Below are 21503 nucleotides of genomic sequence, written 5' to 3' on the forward strand. Positions count from 1 at the left end.
TGTCCAAGGCATTTATTTCTGCACTTGTATTTATTTTTTTTTAAATCTGAAAGCAGATTAGGGTTTTTTTAATGAACATATAATAATTATACATATTTATGGAGTATAGTGTGATGTTTTCATACATGTATACATTGTGTAATGAACAAATCAGGGTAATTAACTTATCACTTCAAACATCATTTCTTTGTGGTGAAAACATGCATAATGCTCTCTAGTATTTTAAAATATGCATTATCTTTTAATTATAGCTTACTATTCGATAAAACATTGGAACTTATTTCTCTTATCAAACTATAATTTTGTACCCATTGGCTAATCTCTCCCCATCTGCCTTGGCCTCTCCAATCTTTCCCAGACTCTGGTAACCACTATTCTACTTTTTAATTCTATGAGATTGGCTGTTTTAGATTCTATTTATGGTGGGGTCATGTAATGTTTGTCTTTTTGTGCCTGGCTTATTTCACTCATTGTCCTCCAAGTTCATTCATGTTACCACAACTGGCATCCTTCTTTCATGGATGAATAATATTTGATTGTGTATATTTACCACATCTTCTTTATTCATCTGTTCATGGACACTTAGTTGATGCCATATCTTGGCTGCATATTTTTATTATTGAAGTTTGGAAGTGCAACATCCTAACTGCAGCATGTTTCATACCCTCCCTCTCCATCCCATTTGCAACAAATGCCGTATGCTTTATTTTCTATGCAGGCCTACGTGTAACTAGCATTCAGTAATTACTTGTGAACAAAACTGATGTTCTATTTACCTTTGGAAGCATCTTTTTTTTTGGGGCGGGGGAGCAACATATATACTCAAATTGCAGAAGCTGAGCTGTGCTTTAGAGACTTTGCTAAGAGAAATAAGAAATTTATTTTTCTACCAACACTCCAACTTCTTTTCAATTTTTTTTGTAGTTGTAGATGGACAGCATGCCTTTATTTATTTCATTTTTATGTGGTGCTCAGGATTGAACCCAGTGCCTCACACACACTAGGCAAGTGCTCTGCCACTGCAACTAAGCTACAACCCCAGCCTCTCCCAACTTCTCTAAAAATTTTAATAAGTAATACTTGTGTACATTAATGGTCTCTCTATTGTGATATTAGACACCAATACACACTAATTTCCAATGTAGGACTACTACAAGGCTGCCTCTGTGTTCTTCCTTATTTTGGCTTCCTCAAAGAAGGGGACCACAGTGATGAATCAACATTTTAAGGAGGGAAAACAAAGGTGAGGAGGCCATACACCTTTTCTGAAGCAAGAGGGCGTCATAGGGATTAGGAAAGTGCCCTTCCTCCTTCTCACCTAGGACTTCCTGGAATGATAAAGCTTAAGAGAAGGGATTCTGGGCTGGCATTGCCTAATGTTGCCAGGATTATTCAAATTTAACACCAGGCTCAGTGGACAGAAAATAGGAGCCAGCTCTTCATGCTCAACCTAGACTGAAGTTAAATGATGCACCCCTATGTTCTCTGTGAATCCTGTGTACTGGGCTTGATAAAGATTCAAAGAGTAGATATGTCTTACTGTACTATAAACATTTTGGTTTGTCTTCATTTTATATAATGAATAGCAGTCTTACAAGACAGGTGTATCATCTTTAGCTTCTGGATGGGAAAATCAGGAAGGATTGCAGTTCCAGAAGAAATCAATGTATTCTCTAAAAGTTTAACTGAGGAAAAAAGATATTTTCAGCATAGGGGCAAGGCATAGGGGACTAAAAAAGCACCTGGGGAACTGATAGTGGCTTAAAAATGGGAGGGAGTTGGATTCCAGAGGAAGGTGAGTTGGACGGGAGCTATCTGTATCCTAGAGTATCAAATCAGAGACAGTGGGGTAATAAATTCCAAACCTCCTCTCTCTCTGAACTTGGACTCTCCCATGTATACTCCTGATATCAGTTTAGGAGTTTACATGAGTATAAGAAAATATGTACAACAGAAAATTCTGAGTGCCCTGTGACAGGTTTCAGTCACATAAATCACAGCAAAAAATGTTATTTCTTACTTTGGATAACACCCCATTAAAATACATTGCTGGATATGTTACCCTCATATGACTTCAAGCAACCTCACAAGAAGTGCCCTTGATTCCAAAATATAGAAAGGGCCAAACCCATGGGAAGACTCAAAAACAGCAAACATTTTCAGAATTTGGATAGTTGCAATTTAGCCCACATTTTGCCAAGAATTACATGTTGTGAACAAGAATTTCATCAGTAGGAGGAGCAGCAACAGCAGGAAGTGGCCAGGAAGTGGCAGGTGTATCTTTGTGGTCTCAGCAATTCCAATAACTTAGAATCAAGGAATTTTCTTTATATAACTCTAGGAAAGAGTTGTGGCTTTGTTACTGTACAGACCTTGCTTTTTTTGTTATGAGCCACCTAATAGCTTTATGACCTTGGGGGATTTTTTTTTTTTTTTGGCAAAATCTCTTTGATTTGTGAAACAGAAATAAATGCCTCTTGGAGTCATGGAGGCTTTATGTAACTAACGCTAATATATGTAAAGCATCTGGCCTGCAGTATGAGTTCTATGAGTAACGGTGATTCCTCTTTGTACTGCTGAATCCAACATAGGCTTTTAAGCAAAAGAGGTTATTTTATGTGTATGCACATTCCTTACTGAAAATTCTAATATTATTATAACAAGAAATTGTTTTATGGGTGATTTTGTAAATCATGGGTAAAGTTAACACTCTCAATTAAATCCGAAATTAAATCCCACCAAAATTCTATTGTGCAGAGAAAGCTGCTAGCAAGGACCAAGAGTAAGGAAAAGAGCAGTGTAAAGTTCTGCTTGGGTATCCTGTATTGAAACTGGTGTTAGAAATGTAAGACCACCAGCTTTGTGGTCTTCCCCACCACTCCACCCTACCCACTGGCCACCAACAGCAGTAAAAATATATTTTTATACTTTTGAGCATTAGACTTTTATTTTAAACAAAGACACTTTATTTTGCAAATCAAACTTTATGCATAACCTTATTATGCTTTCCAATTATTACTGAATAAATGAATAAATATTAAACCTAATTATAAAATTTCCTAAAATTCAGCCAGGGTTTTTCTTCTTTTTCTTTTTTTTTTGTTCCATAATTACGAAACCAATAATTGTCAAACTTCTTTGACCCAGGTAATCATTTTCAATCAATGGGATAAGGGAAGAGGGGGAAAAAAAATCCCATGTAGGAATGATGTATGTAAATGAGCTTGCTTATGAGAATATCTTTTTTTTCTTTTTATGATACAGGCCAGTCACAGCACACATCCAGTTCAGAGGATGCTAATAAAAACTTTGCCCACCTCTCTCAGCCCATCTTTCTTACTCAGGCAGTTTCCAAGCAGTTCTTTGATGGAGACACAATCTTCGGTTTCCAGGACAAACTGTTCCACAGCCTTTCGTCCTGGCAGATGGCTCCTTACAGTCTTATTTTTGATACTGTCCAAGACGACTCCCCTGATGTCTTTAGGTTTTCCCGGCACACCAAAGATGATGAACAAGCCCAGACAATCCTCTCCTATTAAGTTACAGAATTCTTCCAGCTTATCAAATCTACTTCTCTTCCAGGAAGACTCCTCTACCCTCGACTCCGGACTGGGGAAGTCACAAGGTTTTGACTGCACAGGAGGAAGAGAAGCCATCTGTAGAGTCTGAACCGCCAGCTGAAGCCTTATTTGCTTATCAGATCCCCAAAAGGTCCAAACCCAGTCCGCCCCAAATAGTAAGGCTTGGTGCTTGGTCATCTTGGTGGTGGTGAGCCACTCATCAACTCCCTTTTCTTGGCAGAAAGTGATGAAGTGGATTAAGAAGATCTCATTCAGAGTATTTGCAGCTGGGCAGAGTTTGCTCTGTGGATACTCAAATCCAAGATACTCCTTGAGCTTCTGAGCTGCATGGACTATGGCTTCACTGACCACCTCACAGATGCTGAGAACCTCAGTGCTGTCCTTCAGAGCCAACTGCTGTGATGCTTTTTGCCCCATTTTCTCTGCACCCAATCAATACTGCTCCCAAACATCAAGCATGTGAATGTCATTCAGAATTGCTTCTTTTTCAGAGGAAAAGTTCTGCAATGAAGTCACATCTGTTAATATGATCACAGTTTCCTAGCCCTATACTTCCTTGGTATAGCTAAGCATATAGACACACTGCTAAGCAAACATGTGAGGGCTCCCTGTTTGTCAAGTAGGTGTGCTGTATTCATACAGATTCCTGCTGGTTTATTAAGTTACACGTTTTCAATTTCACACAAAACATCTGTTCTTCTCTGTGTTATGTTTACTCTACTTTTAATCTTTGGTAATTTCTTCCTAGATGTTCCTTCTTCCAAAAGATAGTATGCTCTTCAAAGGTGTGTGGGTCATATTCATACACCTCTTTCTATAACTGGCTTCAAATCTGTAGGTGAGTCATTGCTGTTTACTTTTCCTATATCCTTTCTGTCATGATTCCTCATTCCCCCACTCAGTTGATTATATTCCTTTCATATAATCTTTCTCAAAGACCTCAGATTTTTCTCCAATGATACACATTAGGCACTACACTTAAACAAATTTATGGATGTTTACCAATGAGAAAGAGTTTGTTACTATTTTCTACACCAGAAACCAAGCCCATCTGTTATTTTGAACCAGGTAAAAATTAAACAACGATAATAAAGGCATTAGGCAATTAAGTATTGACTTTATTTCCTCTCATATGGCAATACCAGCAGTGTATAATATTTTGCAAATAAAATATATCATTGAAAAAATTTTAATCTTAAAGAAAATTTGGCATTTTTAACAGTCTTCTGGTATTTTCAACCAGTTTCTAATAACAAATTGAGTTTTTCAAATGGTGACATATATTCACATTAAAATAAAATCCAAATACAGGAAGAGTCCAATATAGTTACCAAGTGTTGAATGATAAAAAGTTCAAAGGAAATCACCATAGCATCAAATCCTTTCAGTTATGAATAAATAGTAATCTATGTTATAAGTTCCTTGATGAATAGCTTGGTAACTTGCTAACAATATAAAATATAACACCACTGATATTCAAATAGAGTTTATAAACAAGTTCACTCACATTGACTGAACTGCCCACCTCATTCCATCTTGTGAACACCCATCCTTTCCACAGTTGACCATCATAAGCATATGTAGCACTGAATGAAAAATAGATTTTTTTCTAATACCCCATAAAAAACACAAATAGTACAGTTTTTGCTGCAACTATTTTTTTTAAATAAAGAAAATTTGAGTTTTGTGTTATAGAAAAACAGGAACTACATTTTATGTAATGAAATAGCCATTATATAATTAGTTTTGCAGCCTCAGAATTTTTGAATCTGATTGAAATGAAATGAAGCTCCATTTATTGATGGCCCGAGAAACATACCATTATCTAGGCAGACTGTTAGTACTTTGATGTAATGATGTATGTAACAAAGAAGAAAATAAAAAACACTATAAAGTTTTTGTTTTATTTTTGATTTCTTTAGAAATTATCTCTACCAATTTTGACAGGGGTCTGTGTGAATGTTTATGAATATATTCAAGTTAATGGTATACTAATGTCCCTTGAGTTCTTCCTTGTAAGATAAATGGATCCAAGATTAAAATCAAAATAGATTGCTCTACAATTCTGTGGTGCCATTAAAAAAGGCTATTTCATGTATGTTAATTTAGCCTGAAAGATAAACTTTGTTAAAAAGTTCAGCTGTGAAGAAAGAAAAATCTCTTAAGGACCATCTGGAACAAGAAAATTTAGATCACTATGTTTTGTTTTTATCTGATTTTGTTTTTATTTTCAATGTGATCTTGCCATCATCTTCCTTATGTCACAAAATAAAAGTTCTATTTTCTATGTACTATATATATACATATATTTAGAAAAATATATAAAAATAAGATAAGAGGCAAGTGGAGGTGTAGCTGGCATTCAGTGGGCACACAAAATTCCATACACTGCCTCTGAGCACAGAGTGTCCTGCTTAGATGGCTGCAGTGAGCAATGATGTGTCAAAGTCATTCACACCCTGGTTACTGCTCCCCAAATCCTCCATGCTGGGATGTGCAACACTTTAAATACAATACATCATGGATTTTTACATTAAATAGAGGAACAAAAATTATACTATCATTCACCAGTGTCTCATTTTTTGTGGCAAATTCTGAATAGGCACAATTCTCCTGTTGTCCATTTCCACTTCTAAATGAGAAAAAGTTGGAATGATAAACAATATACAATCTGTTGCTTATAGTACACAATGTAAGTATTTAAAAAATAAAGTGGAAAAAAGACAAAGGGCTCCTACTGCTCATCCAGGTCAAACGTTTGAATCTTCGTCTGTAATGCTGGCACTGGGAGAGCGGGCAGCAAAATCTTTAAACATGTCATCTTCCTTCAACATGTGCTGAAAAACAAGCAGATAGGGATTCACACTCTGAGTTCTGAGCTCAGAACTACACATTCTCCAATATACATGCAATCCTTTGGGGTTATTTTAGGTTTCAATTCATTTTTCAGACTTACTGTGAGATTGTTGATGCCTTCAGAGAATGCCCCTATTTGTCTCACTGTCCCTTCTGAATCTTCCATCTGTGGACATGACATACTCATTTTCATAATTTCAAGGAAACAGCAGAAATATGAATAAAAGTAGAAGAAAAACAGAAAAGTTGCAGAAATAACACAAATAGTATGGAATGGGTAGAAGCAACATAACATTTTTGATGATAATCTCTTATCATTATTAGAAGGAACACTGGACTAGAACATCTAGTCTGATGATTCTTACAATGGCACCAAAGGACTACTGATTAGAGGGCAAACATGCAGTGCGTAGTTTGAATCTGAAAAGTCTAGGTCGTAGGACCTGTCCAATCCTGACTTGTTCTAGTGCACAGATTTCCTTCACACAGAAACGTACAACACAGGTAAATTGTACAGGCTTTGGATCTAGCCTGGTTGGCTAGAGACCTTGAGCTGGTTACTTAGCTGTCTGTGCTTTAGCTTTCTTATGTCTAAAATGTGGATTACAATATTCTATGTCTTAAGATTACCAAGAATATTAATATGTTCGGTGTTTTGGATAGAATCAGCAAAGTAATAAGCAATCTCTAAGTACTCATTGTTATTTTATTATATTTTTTAGGCATTTAAAGAAAACATCCTTGATTAGTAGTTAACAGTGTAGATTCCATTTAGCATCTGAATGCTGGGTGCACCTACCTGCTCTAACCGATCTAAATCATCTTCATCATATAGGCGCATATCCAAACCAGGTTTAAACCCCTTCTTAGTGGCACTTCCTGATACCTGTCCCAATTCCATTGGACAAACATATTCTTCTCCATCTTCCTGTTTCTTTTTTCTCAGATTCCCAAAATTGCTGAAGGTAAGTTTCTTTGGCTTTAAAAGCAAACAAAATGACCAAGGAATTTGATAAAGTTCATATGGCAAAGAACGAATAACGTATTATTTAATTATTCACCCCTTTTCATGGAGAAAAGCAACTGGATGATTGAATTTGCGTAGCAAATACATCCTAGGCATATGAGTAATACATCAATATCATAAATAATCCTTGTTATGAAGCCTAAGATTAATCTTATACCATGAGCTGGACAATCACTGTGATAAAATTGGTCAAAAACCTTTATGTTTTTAGGCAGGATTAGTGCAATGATGGAATTTCTCAGGGATAAAACCAATTTTGTGAAGATTTTCAATCTAAGAGCACCAAACAAACAAACGAACAAACAAAGATCCTTACTATAATTTCTTTTGGGTAAAGCTTTCATTATTTTATATGCCTGTTCTGCTGCCATATCAGGATAGTGACTGGTAAAATAATTCCCACTCTTTGGCAATACATTGATGATAGAAGCCAACCAACATCATGCTCTTTATCATTGTTAATGCTAATAAAAAAATAATAATTTACACAGAAACCTTTAAGAATGCATTATCTAAATTACTCTTAAAGATATAAACATAGACACACACATGTATATACATACACACGTGTGTGTCTGTTTATACATACACACACACACACACACACACACACACACACACATATACCTTTAAGATATATATCTCATCAACCCACAGAAGTTAGTAAACCCCAGAAGATAGAGTAACTGGGTAACAGCTGAAACTGAGTCTTTGCTTCAGGTGAGCTTGAGCTAACCTTCACTTTGGCAGTAGCTGTTAAAAGTACATAATCTGGTAACTCCATGGCATCTCGCTTCTGATGTTGGGCCTCAGCACCGATTAGGAGATTAAAATGAGTGGCCAAATGTCTTCGCAACAGTGTCTTATTGGGTGGAATATTTAATAACTGTGCCATTGTTTCTACATTAAAACGAGGTTCTAGAACCTGTAGATTAATTAAGAAAAATTAAAAAAATTTTAAGAAAAATTAAGATTATTAAAAAGTACGATAGTTATTACATTTTGTATTGTACTTTACAATTTGCAGAGCTCTTTCATTTGGGTTATCTCCAATGACCCTTTCAACAGTACAGAGAGGTAGACAGGCTATGGACTTTAATTTTTAATTTATGTATTTTTTCTTTGTTTTGCCTGAGTTAGGAAATGGTGGGGCTGGTCCTATAATCCAGGCTTCAGGCCTTATTAACCACACCAGCACTTGTACCTCTCTGGAGTGCTGACTCTGAAAGCTAACTCCTTATGCAACATGTATGTGCAAAGATATATTCTATTTTTTTTTTGCAAGTGTTTTAAATCATGATCATATGAAAGATAGGTATTCAACATGAAAGAGAACAGTACAAGAAGAATGAATTTCAATCGGATCTAGATTTTTATAATATAAATAAAAACACCCTGAGAGTAAAACTCACTAGAAATAGTACAGGAGTGTTGGGAAAGATGACTTTAGGATTAGAACAAGTAAACTGATAAAGGTTATTCTTTATCCAAAATACTTAGGACCAGAAGTGTTTTGGACTTGCACATCTGCACTTTGCAACCCATACCATGAGGTCAGGTGTAAGTTTTCCATTTGTGGTATGGAAATTCAAAAAGTTTCCAGATTTGGGAGCAATTCAGATTTCAGATTGGGGATGCCTGACCTGTAACACCATACTCCTTAGATTAAAAGGAAACAAAATGAGAAGTCAATTGAATAGTAACAGGGCTTTACCATGAGCCCACCATGGACACCACTGCCTCTGAGATTGGGAGCATATTCTGCCAGATCCACAGAGCGCAGCCACTCCATCACTCGATGATTGGTCCATTGCTGAACCTCGGATGGGGTGATGCTATTCTGTAAGAACAAAAAAATTACCATGAGCTTTAAATGTTGGGACAACATGATCCTCAATAGTAAACCCACAAAACTCCAAAAAGTCTGCCCCATTGAGTACCATCACTTAACATCCCATGAAAGGTTTAAAATAAAAGATAAAAGGTATTTGATAATTTGAATTCTCTTTTAAAGGATTTATATGACAAAGTTTCAAGTTTTCTTACACACTAATAAGAAAAGGAAAAGGAAGTCTTCATAGTGATATTTAACTCTGTGGATTAAGAAGGCAGGAAAAATACAACCATTAAAAGGAGAAAGCATAAATGATGAGTAAATCTTGGCTTTGGTTATACAGTGGACCATCATGTTGGGGGCGGGCGGGGGGGAGCGGGAAGGTGGGTTACAGGAAAAGAAAGCCCAAGAAGTAAGTGAGGCTGGATTAAAAGCTCTCAGGAGACCAGGTCTTCAGGCACATGCATGTAAAGTGCCTACTTGAGCCTCCCTTGATGTACTACCTCATCAGATGGTCGTCTTCGTAGGCAGTTTGGTTCGAAGTTATTGATCCTCAGGACCTGAATGGCTCTTTTGATACTGAGGTGGTGCAGCACACTCACAACCTTCAAAGACAGTAAGTCATCCTGCAAAAAAAGAACAAAGGGAGTCTCACTGTGGCTTCATAACAAGAAGACTTTCCTATGGAAATCTCAGAAAACTGAAGAAGTAGAACCATCAGTTAAAAAAAAAAATATGCCCCATGAGCTTGTCAGTGCTTTCTAAGCTTTTATTTGGTAACAGAACCCCTTTTTCTGTTCTGAATAAAATTCTCTCCCAGAGCCCAGATTAATGTTTCCAAGGAAGATGACTGCCAACTGCTTCTCTCTCAGATGCTCTGATAGGATAACAGAATCTCAGGCCTCTGAAAAACAGAGTTTGAAAAGCACTAGCTGAGCATTCCTCCTCAAGTGATTAAAATAACCAAGATCCTACATGCAGGAGGGAATAAGTACAACGAAATGAATCCAGATCAGTTCTCCCAAAAGGTACGTCCTGAATGCACTTCTATCGTGGATTAGGTGCTAACCAATGGGCACATGTAACTATTATGTCATTTCACAGTAGTTGGTATCTTGGTAGCTGCAGAATGGCATTTATAACGAACTTGAGTTAAAGCCATGAAGTGCTTTAGTAAACTTTTAAATAATTTGGAGTATTGTTACAAAAGAAAATGGAGAAAAGACATTCCAAGGGAAAGTACACTAATCATGTACAAAATAATGTCAAATTTTTATTTTTGAATGATTTACTATTTGCATTTTTATATCATAAATGAATAGTTTAGATTTGATTCCAAATATGTTCTATTTTTCTAAGGAAACTACAGAAAACATATTATTTAAATTATATTAACAGTCTGCCTGAAGTAAAAAATATTGTGCTAGTATGATACACAGTTAAGTTACTTACTTGACTTTTTAGTTAAGTGTGGACAATGATGACATAATGTGCTTTCTGTTATGAGTTTTATATTAGGATTAGTTTTCCTACAGGCATGAAACACATGTAAAATGAGTTTTTATTTCAGTTAAATCTTGCCTATCAACTCTGAGCCAATTTCTAATTATGATTTTATCATCAGAAGTGTTTCATCTCCCTGACCAATTGAGACTGTCTCAACATGAAGTAAAAAGTCATCCAGGAAAATGTGAAAGTAATTCATCAGCTGTATCTTCCTTTCACTCAAAAATTTTCATTCTCACACGAGAGAGAGAGAGAGAGAGAGAGAGAGAGAGAGAGAGAGAGAGAGAGAGAGAGAGAGAGAGGGAGGGAGGGAGGGAGGGAGAGGGAGGGCAGAAGGGCAAAGGAAGGAAGGAGGGAGGGAGGGAGAGAGAGAGAATAGCGCTGGGTCACAGTATAAAAGATAATTTGTTTTTTGATTTGGAACTGAGGATTGGACCCAGGGCCTTGAACATGTTCTCTACATTTCCAGCTCTATCTGTTATAATTTGCACATACTGCAAATAAAGGAATTTCTTTGTTTCCTCCTTAGTTTCCACAACTTTATCTGCAGGTAAGGTTGAGACTTAAGAAGTACAATAAAAGGCATCTGCCAACTGCCCTCTCTTTTTTCTTTCAGCTAAGAGCTAATATGCTCAAGGTTTGGTTTTCTGAACTAAAAAGCACATGATAGTTTTAGGGAAACTCAGAAGAATGCACTTGCTACACTATTCTCTGGCCTTAAAAGAGTCTTCTAGTTCTATATTACTATGCTTTCATTAGACATTATGACCAATTTTGCAAATACTATGTCACTTGATGCAAAGGTTTTAGTAAAAGTGAAAAAGAGAAAAGAAATGAAGAAATTATAAGCATCAACATATATCACCTATCAACTCTTTCAAGGAAAACATTTTACCAGTCTGCAGCCACTGGGAACTTTTTCAAACACACCAAAACAAATAATTTCTGAAGATAGTGATTTGGGGTACCAGTCTACCTCCAAACACACCCAAAAAGTAAACAAGGAAAACATCTACTTTGGGCACACCTTACTGATAAGACGTTTCTTTTTTTCTTTTTTAATATTTATTTTTTAGTTGTAGCTGGACACAATACCTTTATTTTATTCATTTATTTTTATGTGATGCTGAGGATCAAACTCAGGTTTCACACATGTGATGGGAGCATTCTACCACTGAGCCACAACCCCAGCCCAAGACATTTCTTATAAGAGGAAAAAAGAAGAAAAAAAAATGAATCTACTATAGAATACTTCTAAGAATAAAAATATTAGACAGCAATTTAAATCCTTAAGGCTACTAACTGAGTAAAAATCATTTCCTGAATTTTTTTTCTGGATTAATTTCTTAAAGACAGGATCTTATGATAAATTAGAAAATGCATTTAACATATATTAATTTAAAATTGAGGTACAGAATGGCCCAAACATTTCACTGTTGGCTATTTTAATCTAATTAAAATATATCAGATTAAAAAAAATCTAATGTACAATGTTTCCAATGTAAATAAAATATTAGTTACTTTTGAAAATATTTATATTTTGAAGGGTCTTAAAAGGAAAGACCAGGGGCTGGGGTTATAGCTTAGTGGTAGAGCCTTTGCCTAGCACCTGTGAGGCACTGGGTGTAATCCTCAGCACTTCATAGAAATAAATAAAATAAAGGTATTGTGTCCACCTACAACAATAATAAATACATAAATAAATAAGAAAGACCATTTCCTTTCAAATCAAAATAGACTTTGTGATTCTTTTTAATTTGGGATTTTAAAAAACTTTATTTTGGAGTAATTTTAGATACACAGAAGAGTTGCTAGATACTATTGGGTTCTGTATGCTTCTTACCCAGTTTCCCCTAATATTAACATCTTAATATCATAAAAACTGAGGAATTAACATAGACAATAAATAATTAAACTACAGACTTATTCAGATATTTATTTCATAATTCTCACCAGTTTTTCCACTAAGGATCTTTTTCTGTTTCAGGATCCAATCAAAGATACCATATTTAAAGCAGATGTTTTGTGGCCTAGGACTTATGGGATTGGATTTTTCAAGGTAATTTACATATTTCTGGTCACAAAAGTTATGCACATCCTTTTTGTGACTTTAAGTCTTAATCTGCTCAATTCCCAGGGGAAGATACTTACACCTAGACAGACAGGTAAATAGTCACTGAATTTGTTCCAGGTAGAACAGCAAACTATTAAGAAACAGCTCTGGAATCAGATTGTGTTTAAATGCTTTATGGCTTTCTACCATTTTCTAACTGTGGAAACTTGGTTAAGTTAATCCAAATTCTTGATTCCTGTTTCCTCATCCAAATCATGGGGATATTATTAGTATTAACCAAAGGGTTATTGAAAATCAAATACTAACATGAGTGAAATGCTTAGAAGAGTACCTGTAACACAACAAATGTACAACATGTTACACACATTAGTATTATCACATGTAGGCTCACATGATACTGCCATTAAGAAAAGGGTTAAAGTTCAATGGTAAGAGAAGAAAACAAATGCCATGACTCAAACTCCACATTTCTTAGACATTAAAAGACTCTTACCCAAGTTAGCTAGTCACTCTTTCCTCTTATGTAAAAAATATGATATCTATAGAATACCATCTGAAAATGGTATTCAAATAAAAGTACCTTCACTACAACTTTAATCATACTATCTAGAACAATATTGTCCTGGAATTTATCTTCCCCACTGTTTTATTGTTTATTTTATTTTAATCTTTATTTTTTTGTGGTACTGGAGATTGAACCCAGAGGTGCTATAAAATTGGCTATATTCCCATTCCTTTCTTAAAAAATTGAAAGAGGGACACTAATTTGCAAGACTATCCTTGAACTTGGGAATCCTACTACCTCAGCCTACCAAGTCACTAGGATTATATCTGAGTACCATCACAACAGGTTCTCTCATTGTTTTTAAAGTAGGAAAGAGTTTTTCTATTCATTGGCTGTAAGGCTAGAAATATACAGTAAAAGAAGGAATCAGAGTGAAAGTCTAGCCTTCAGCTCTTCTCCTTTACCCTGATAACTCCTGCCCTCACAGAACTGGGCTGAAGTCAGAAGTGTTTCAGGAAATAGATGTCCAAGAGAAGGGAGGGGAGAAGGCAAGTCCCTATGTGGATGTCAGGCCAAAAAGGAAGCCTCTGCTGAATAGTCACTGCATATAGGAATACATAACTTAGAAACTTCCAGGGCTTCAGAACTCCACATTCAATTTAAAAATTTCTTTATGAGATTTAATTCATAAACCATAAAACTCATCCAAAGTAGATACTTCAATGTTCATCTTGTTGAACATATATATATTATATATTTATTTTCTGGATAGCTTAGTTTAAATTAAGTTTTGCTTAGCTTAAATTGAGGTTTCAGATAATCCCAGAGCAGTTGCAATTGCCAAATCCTACAATTTCTAGTCACAGGAAATATTTTCCCCTCACTCAAGTTAAAGTGACATCTTCATACTCTGGTGGAACCATTAGGAAAACATTATATTTTGATTACTCTATTTGTATGTTTTTCAAAGGAAAAAAGTCTTAACTCCTCCAAACCCTAGCAAAAAATCACTTACAACTGTCATGTAATGTAGCATTCGACCATCCACCCGTCCTTCATCAAACTGGGTCTTATACTGGGGGAGGCCAATATCATCCAACCATCCTAAAGAACAGAAACCAGCATCATTACAGTGTCACAAAACACTTGTTTTTGTGATTAAAAAGAAAAGGCAGCGATATTTATTTACTTATTATTTTATTTAAAATAAAAACCTCTTACTAGTGACCCAGTTGAAATCCAGCTTCCCATGATTGGTTTCTTCCTCGGATCCTAGAGCTTGCAGTGCCAGCTGGAGTTTCTTTCGATGAAGTGAATGCTTGATTCCAAGTTCCTAAAACAATAAAGAATAACTAAACTTATATTTCTAACTATGTGGGCTTATGACTCTGAAAAATGATGCAAATTCTTCCAAAATGAAGCTAACAGTAAGGATTCAATCTACATTAAATAACATACTAACTCAGGCTAGTAATGTTGCTGGATAAGAGGCTATTAGAGAGCTAAGATGACCCCAATTAATTTAGTGATATATTAGACATTCCCCAGTGACTTATTTTTTTGTAAGATAGCAACTGTGGCATGCATAATAGGAACTTCACTCTTATTTTGTGTAAAATTTTAAATAAATGGGACATAGAACATTTTTTCTTTTTATAAAGTTAAGATGAATTGCATATATTATGTTGAAAAGATAAGTCAATGTGATAAAGCCACAAAATGATTTTAAGTCATATGAGCTTAAGGTTTATTAGTATAGCTATATAATTATTTTTCCTTAGAATTCCCAGTGGCTTTTTTGTTCCACAAAGAATCATTAAGACCAGGCCCTTCCTTTTAAGTCCATGAAATGAAATAAGTATAAAGTGGCTGAAAACTCAAACCTTTTCAAGATTACTAACACTGGCTCCACCCATGCCCCTTCCTGGAGTATAAAGTTACCGTATAATTATATTCTCTTTCTCTTAGTATTTTATAAATAAAATAGAGAAGCAGTCACCTTCTCTAGATCTTGCTGAGAAGCCTGCAAAAGTGTTTGACCAGATGCAATCCAGTGCTTGCCAGAATTCAGGTAGGATCCCAAACCTTGTTCTGCAAGCCAATTACAAACTTGCTCCTTGGTCCATTTGGCAAATGGTGTATCCAAGTCACTGCAGGAAAATGAACAAGTGCATGAGAAACAATTCAAAGACAATTGTGTGGCTTATCATCAATTTTTAACAACTCTACATTCAATAGATACGGAAAGTCCCTGGCGATACACAGTTGACCATGAAAAGTTTAATTTTTAATGTGTATTTGGAGAAGGAAGTAGTACCAGAGTTGAAAGTTATCTTCTAAGGCCACTGTCTTCATTTTAAATAAAACCGCAAAAGATTCAATGTGATTTAGCAAGAATATGTTCTATAGAAAAACACTAAGTTGAACCAACACAAGTCACTATAACCAGTTTCAACCAATGTTGTTTTAAGACTGTATTCCCAAACAGAAAACACTAGGACAAAAAACTCAAGTCTAACTGGAATTAACTTTGACAGAATTATGGTTTTTTTCCTGGTGATAATTTATGGGAAGAGGACAATATGCTGCCATTGAGTATAAAATAGAGTAATCAAAATAAAATTTCTGTTTGCTTTTACTTAGACACAGTGTTCCTATTTGGAGGGAAAAAAAGTAAAGATGAACATGACTTTGAATTTTTTTTTTTTAATGCATAAGGAAGTCCTTTATTGTATTCAAAGAGAACATATGGCAAACGAGATCACTAGGTATTTGGAAAAGGCAAAGGGAGTTTCCTCCTTGCTGAAATCTGTGTCCAATGACCTGCCTGTTGGGAGGGACTGTTTTAAATTTAGTATCAACACCTTGTACTGTATGTTTGCCAACCCCACCTCTCCATGCTTAGAAGGTCAGAAGAATAGTTCTCCACTTTGATAAGGGTGATAAAAGTTCTTAAGAGTCTTAATACATAAAACATTACATAGCCTTGATAAGTCTAAGAAATGTGATAGAATTTGTCTTTAAGTATTTTCAAAGACTCCACTAGTCTCAAATATTTATTGAATGGTTATTATTTGCCAGATACTTAAAACATATTAACATTTAATCTTCACAATCACCTTTTGTGATGGGTCTTAACTATTATGACAAGAAAATTGAGAGGTACACAGCATGGATGTCATTGTTTATGATCATCTGGCTAGTAGAAAGCGTAAGGACAGAAACCAAACCCAAGTTTCAACTTACTCTTCTGTGTGTGTGTGTGTGGGTGGGGGGACACTGTGTGGCTGAAGGCCAAACTTAGGGTCTCACACAAGCTAGGCAAGCACTCTCTACCACTGAGTTGTATACCAGCCCCTAGAGAATACTTTTAAGCACTATGCTATCCATGGCTATTCTTCATAATACTTCCAAAGCAATAATTATATAAAATTTATGTCCAAGAACCACTGTAATACAGATGTGGCTGACACTTTAGCTCTGGCTCCTTACCTAACTCACCCAGTCCTCATTTTCTCTCCAGCTCTCAATCATGGACAAACCACACCACTGTAAAGATGACGAACCCTATGTGATGATAAGCTATACTTTTAATAATTTAACCTAGTGACAGTATACTACAGGTGTCCATGAGCCTTGATGCTTAGGTAGAGATGCTAACGTTCATTCATTGGCTATACTTACCTGTTAGACTGTCCCAAATCTCGAGACCAACCCAATCGGGGGCCTGCAGTTGCCCTTGTCCCTCCTCTTTTGAATTCAGGCTCAGCCATGTCATCTGGGTTGAATGTAGTCGATTGACTTCTCCTAAGTCTGAAGAAGACACAACCCCACATTGCCATATATCAGAACTGAAGAAGCTTTAGACTTTAAAGTCAATCAACTTATTTTCTTGGCAGTACTGGATATTGAACCCAAGAGCACCCTACTGATTAGCTATACCCCCAGTTCCTTTTATTTTATTCTTAAAAATTCTGATACTGGGTGGTTTTTTTTTTTTTTTTTCCGAACTGGGGATTGAACTCAAGGGCACTCATCCACCGAGCCACATCCCCAACCCTACTGTATTTTATTTAGAGACAGGGCCTCACTGAGTTGCTTAGTGTCCCGCTTTTGCTGAGGCTGGCTATGAACTAGTGATCCTCCTATCTTGGCTTCCGGGCTGCTGGGATTATAAGCACCACTGGGATAATGGGCGCGTGTCACCACACTTGGCCTGAGACTGGGTTTCATTAAGTTGCCCAGACTGGTCTCAAACTTATGGTCCTCCTGCCTCAGTCTCCTGAGTAGCCAGGATTACAAGGATGCACTGCAGAGCCCAACTAATCAGAACATTTTTAACTGGTACGTAGATTTGAGCTATTCTTCCTTGTAGTGTAGTAATGTATATAACTATACTTAAACTTCAACCAAAGCCCAGTGAGTTAATAAATCCCAAATCACGATCTTCCTTCCATAAGAGGAACATAAAAGCTTTAAAAATTTCATACCCATTTTCAGCCAGATTTCCAATTATCCCTACACTTGAGCAAGTAAGACAAATTCCACTTTACTCATTCACTCTTTCACTTACTTTCCAAAGAGTCTCATGATACCTCTGGATTTCTTTTTGGAATCTGGAGATGGTGGAGATATCTGGAAAGGACTGTTTCCCTGTGAATCTCTGGCCTGAGAAGATGTCCCAGCCAGATCTAGGTGCTCCACTGTCTCCTTTTCTGTTTCAGCTATTCCAAGAACAGAAGAGTTGGTGAATTTTAAAATGCAGAATGAACATGATTAGAAATCAATCTTGGTTTTAGCAACTGTTAGGGATTCTTCTTCTGTTGGTCTATAAATCAGTAACTAATCGAGAGCTTGATAAATATGAAAAATGTAACACAAATGTATATTCTACACTACAGTTTACTATCTTGAGTATAAAGATGATTAACTTAAAATCACAATTGCATTGAGATTAAAAGTGTGAGGTGGGACTTCTAAACTTTCTTCAACTCATCTGAACTCCAATCTTACAGTTAGTTTCATGGCACTGTTGACTACCTCCCACGCTCTTTAAAAGCACTCTCTCTCTTTGTTGCTGCCCTGACACTCCTAGATCATCATCTGACAGTATCTCCTTTGCTGTAGCATTCCCCTCCTTTTTTTTTTTTTTTCTTTTTGGTACTAGGGATTGCACCCAGGGGTACTCCTCTATCATTGAACTACATCCCAACCCCTTTTTTGAGACACAGTCTCTCTAAATTACTGAAGTTGACCTCTAGTTTGCTATCTTTCTTTCTCAGGTGGGATCATAGGTGTGTGCCACTGCACTCAATGCATTCCTGGTTTCTTTTCCTCTTATTCCATTTTAAGACTGGAAGTTCCCTCTGTAGGATCTTTTTGACAAGCTCATCCACTTGAAACTTGGCACTAAAAAATAGCTTTTACTTTTGTGTGTGTAGTCCTGAGATTAAACCCCAGGGCCTCACACATGCTAAGCTAACACTCTATCACTGAGCCACATTCCCAGCCCATTTTTTATTTTGAGATAGGGTCTCACTAAGTGCTCAGGCTGGCCTCAAACTTGAGATCCTCCTTCCTTGGTCTCCCATGCAGCTAGGATTAGAGGTGTGTGCCTCTATGCCCAGCTTAAGCTTGGCACTAAGTGATGGTTTTATCATTTAAGAGTAGGTGGAATAAAATTTCTGGGCCTGGTCTCTTCTCCCAGTCTCACTATCTGAACATTTGTACATGTTCCCAATTTAATGTGCCAGAGACATTTTGTACTCAAATCCAGCCAACTTCCTTGAGAGTCTCTTATATTTAATATTCTCTTTGTTACTCCATTTTCTTTGTATCCCTATTTTTTCCTTTGGCATTTAATCACCTCAGTTACCAAGTACTACCTATCTCTCCAATACTGGGGAGACAGGGTCTTACTAAATTGTTTAGGCTGGTCTTAAACTTGCAATCCTCCTGTCTAAGCCTCCTGAGTAGCTGGGATTACTGGCATGAGCCATGGCACCCAGCCCAGCAATTTTTAAAGAAATTTATCCCAATTTATTATGATTTGGGCAGTTAGAAAATTTTAAACTGGATATACATAAATTTTCCTTTTGATATAAAGTTAGTACCTATTTATTTTGCTTTAAAATAATAACATCCATATTTGCCACTGCCAGATCTATTTTAGTTCTGTTAACTGTCTCTTAGTGGATACAAGGGCTACTATTTCTTCGATGTGAGATTTACTTAGTAAAGGAAAGTAAAAGTTGTACAAAAATCACAGGAACAATGTTTCAGCAAGATATACAAGTTGCAGAAGTTGACTTTTCTATGAAGCAGGGCTGTGATTACAGGTTACACAATGAGCAGCAATTGCCTCTAAGCAACAATAATCCAATTCTAAGAAAGATGAAGCAGATTATTTGAAAAGAGTTGTCTAAATAGATCATCTTGTTTTATGTATCCAGTGCTCATTCTAGATGTTTAAGACTACAAGAGAGCATGTCACTTTTGCTGGTCCACATGAATACACATGTGGATGTCTATATGAGGTGACAATACCCACTGGGAAAACCAAGGGAGCCTACCCATTCACAACCTAAAGACAAGATGGGTACTGGTGTCCCTGGAAATGTTGCCTAGCTCACCCTCATTTTAAGAGAATCATATTTTCCTTTTGAAGACTCTTTTTTTTTCTCTCCCTACTGAACACTGCCATACAAAAAAAGCTTCCTCTCCTAAAATCACTTTGAGGTGACTCCTCAGGTAACATGTAAAGTTTCTTCTGTCACTGCTAAATGCTGTCTCCATCTTCAAAGCAGTAAGATGTCAGAGAAATGCTCCCTAAGGTAACTGAGTCCATACTTATCATCTCAGTGTCTTCTATAAAGCTTCCGACCTGACTAAAAACATTTCTTTTTGAAGGCTGGGGGAAAGGTACACATGGAAAAGGGATTGGAAGTGAATGAGTGATGATAATGTGTACCAGGGGTTAGAGAGCTGGGATGGACAATGCCAGGACACTCCTACCCTTGACTCTGCCATCTGCAGGGCATTTTGGGGGCCTCTCAGGTCTCCCCACAAGGTGTCAACAGCCTTGGGTAAAACTGTGGTCAAGCTTGGAAGCAAAGGTTCTATGGAAAACTTTTTGTAGAAAATGGAAAAACCAATCTGGAATGGAGAACTACGTTTTCTGATTGCTGCCAGCTCCCTCTCTAGAGATTACAGAGGCCAAGAGCAGGGATTAGATAGGTTTGGAGCACAGCGCTGGTGAAGGTTGACATGCAGGGGTACAATACCTAAGGTGGGTGCACTGGCACTTCGTTTACGATCTTCAGAAATCCCAACAATGCACACAATCACACGCAGCCCAAAGGAGAGAACACAGGGGTGACAAAATGAAACAGATGAGACTCCTCCTAACAAATGTGCACCATGGAGGAAAGGCACACACTGTGCTTCTGAGGCTACACATAGACTCCACCAGGGCTGTCAGCAAGGGGTTAGCTTATCTACTATCAAAACAGATGGGACACTCTCTAATGATGCCACAGACAATCACATTTTTAGGTCTTTCTGCTGTTTATACCACAGGAAACAGCGTATGGTACGAGTTGATACATCCTCACACTGCTAAATTAAATCCACTGAAAAAAACATCATTTGCTAACTATATCTGCCCCTCCCCAAGTCATTCACCATCATGTACAAATAGATGAATAGGGGAAGGAAGAGACTGATCTTTTCCCTATTTTTTCCCTCAAAGATCAGGTTTCATGCATCTTGGCCACACATACCCAAGTTTGGTGCACTTGCTGTCCTTTTGTTACTTTTGATTTTAAAGAAGCCCCGGCCAAAGGAAGATCTTGCTTTTCGAGTGCCAAAGGGGTTGTCATCCATGGAGGCATCTCGTCCTGGAACTTTGGAAGGGAGGCTCCCAAATGTGCTACTTTCTCCTGAAGCTTTATCCTGAGAGAAGGGTGACAACAGTGAAACAGAGCACTGATGTGCACGATCCTTGCAACACACCAGGCCCCGCACTAAGCCTTAGACCATGATATATGCATGTTTTGCTTAAAAGAATAACTAAGAGCTGGGCATATAGCTCAGTGGCAGAGCACTTACTTGCCTAGCAA

General features: G+C 36.8%; 2 protein-coding genes across 13 annotated transcripts in view; both read right to left on the minus strand.

Annotated features, from left to right (window-relative positions):
* Positions 1-3012: 3012 nt before the first annotated feature.
* On the minus strand, positions 3013-4701 carry Rep15 (RAB15 effector protein). The gene has a single exon (XM_026410704.2). The coding sequence runs from the start codon at positions 3996-3998 to the stop codon at positions 3288-3290; it is 711 nt and encodes a 236-aa protein (XP_026266489.1). The 5' UTR covers positions 3999-4701; the 3' UTR covers positions 3013-3287.
* Positions 4702-4805: 104 nt separating this feature from the next.
* Ppfibp1 (PPFIB scaffold protein 1) overlaps positions 4806-21503 on the minus strand; it is a 208844-nt gene continuing 192146 nt past the window's right edge. For 8 of the 12 annotated variants that reach the window (XM_077799329.1, XM_077799328.1, XM_077799335.1 and 5 more), the window contains 13 exons: positions 21165-21336; positions 20667-20699; positions 17957-18107; positions 17068-17196; positions 15383-15533; positions 14605-14716; positions 14399-14487; positions 9802-9924; positions 9179-9304; positions 8201-8389; positions 7237-7416; positions 6538-6603; positions 4806-6418 (listed from right to left, as the gene is read on the minus strand). In XM_077799329.1, the coding sequence (XP_077655455.1) occupies positions 6332-6418; positions 6538-6603; positions 7237-7416; positions 8201-8389; positions 9179-9304; positions 9802-9924; positions 14399-14487; positions 14605-14716; positions 15383-15533; positions 17068-17196; positions 17957-18107; positions 20667-20699; positions 21165-21336 (1608 nt within the window). In that variant the 3' untranslated portion in view covers positions 4806-6331. The remainder of the gene's footprint in view (positions 6419-6537; positions 6604-7236; positions 7417-8200; positions 8390-9178; positions 9305-9801; positions 9925-14398; positions 14488-14604; positions 14717-15382; positions 15534-17067; positions 17197-17956; positions 18108-20666; positions 20700-21164; positions 21337-21503) is intronic. The other 4 variants (XM_077799337.1, XM_077799338.1, XM_077799336.1 and 1 more) reach the window with 1 other exon arrangement.

The sequence above is a fragment of the Urocitellus parryii genome, chromosome 5 (assembly GCF_045843805.1).
Source record: "Urocitellus parryii isolate mUroPar1 chromosome 5, mUroPar1.hap1, whole genome shotgun sequence".
NCBI classification, from domain to species: Eukaryota; Metazoa; Chordata; class Mammalia; order Rodentia; family Sciuridae; genus Urocitellus; species Urocitellus parryii.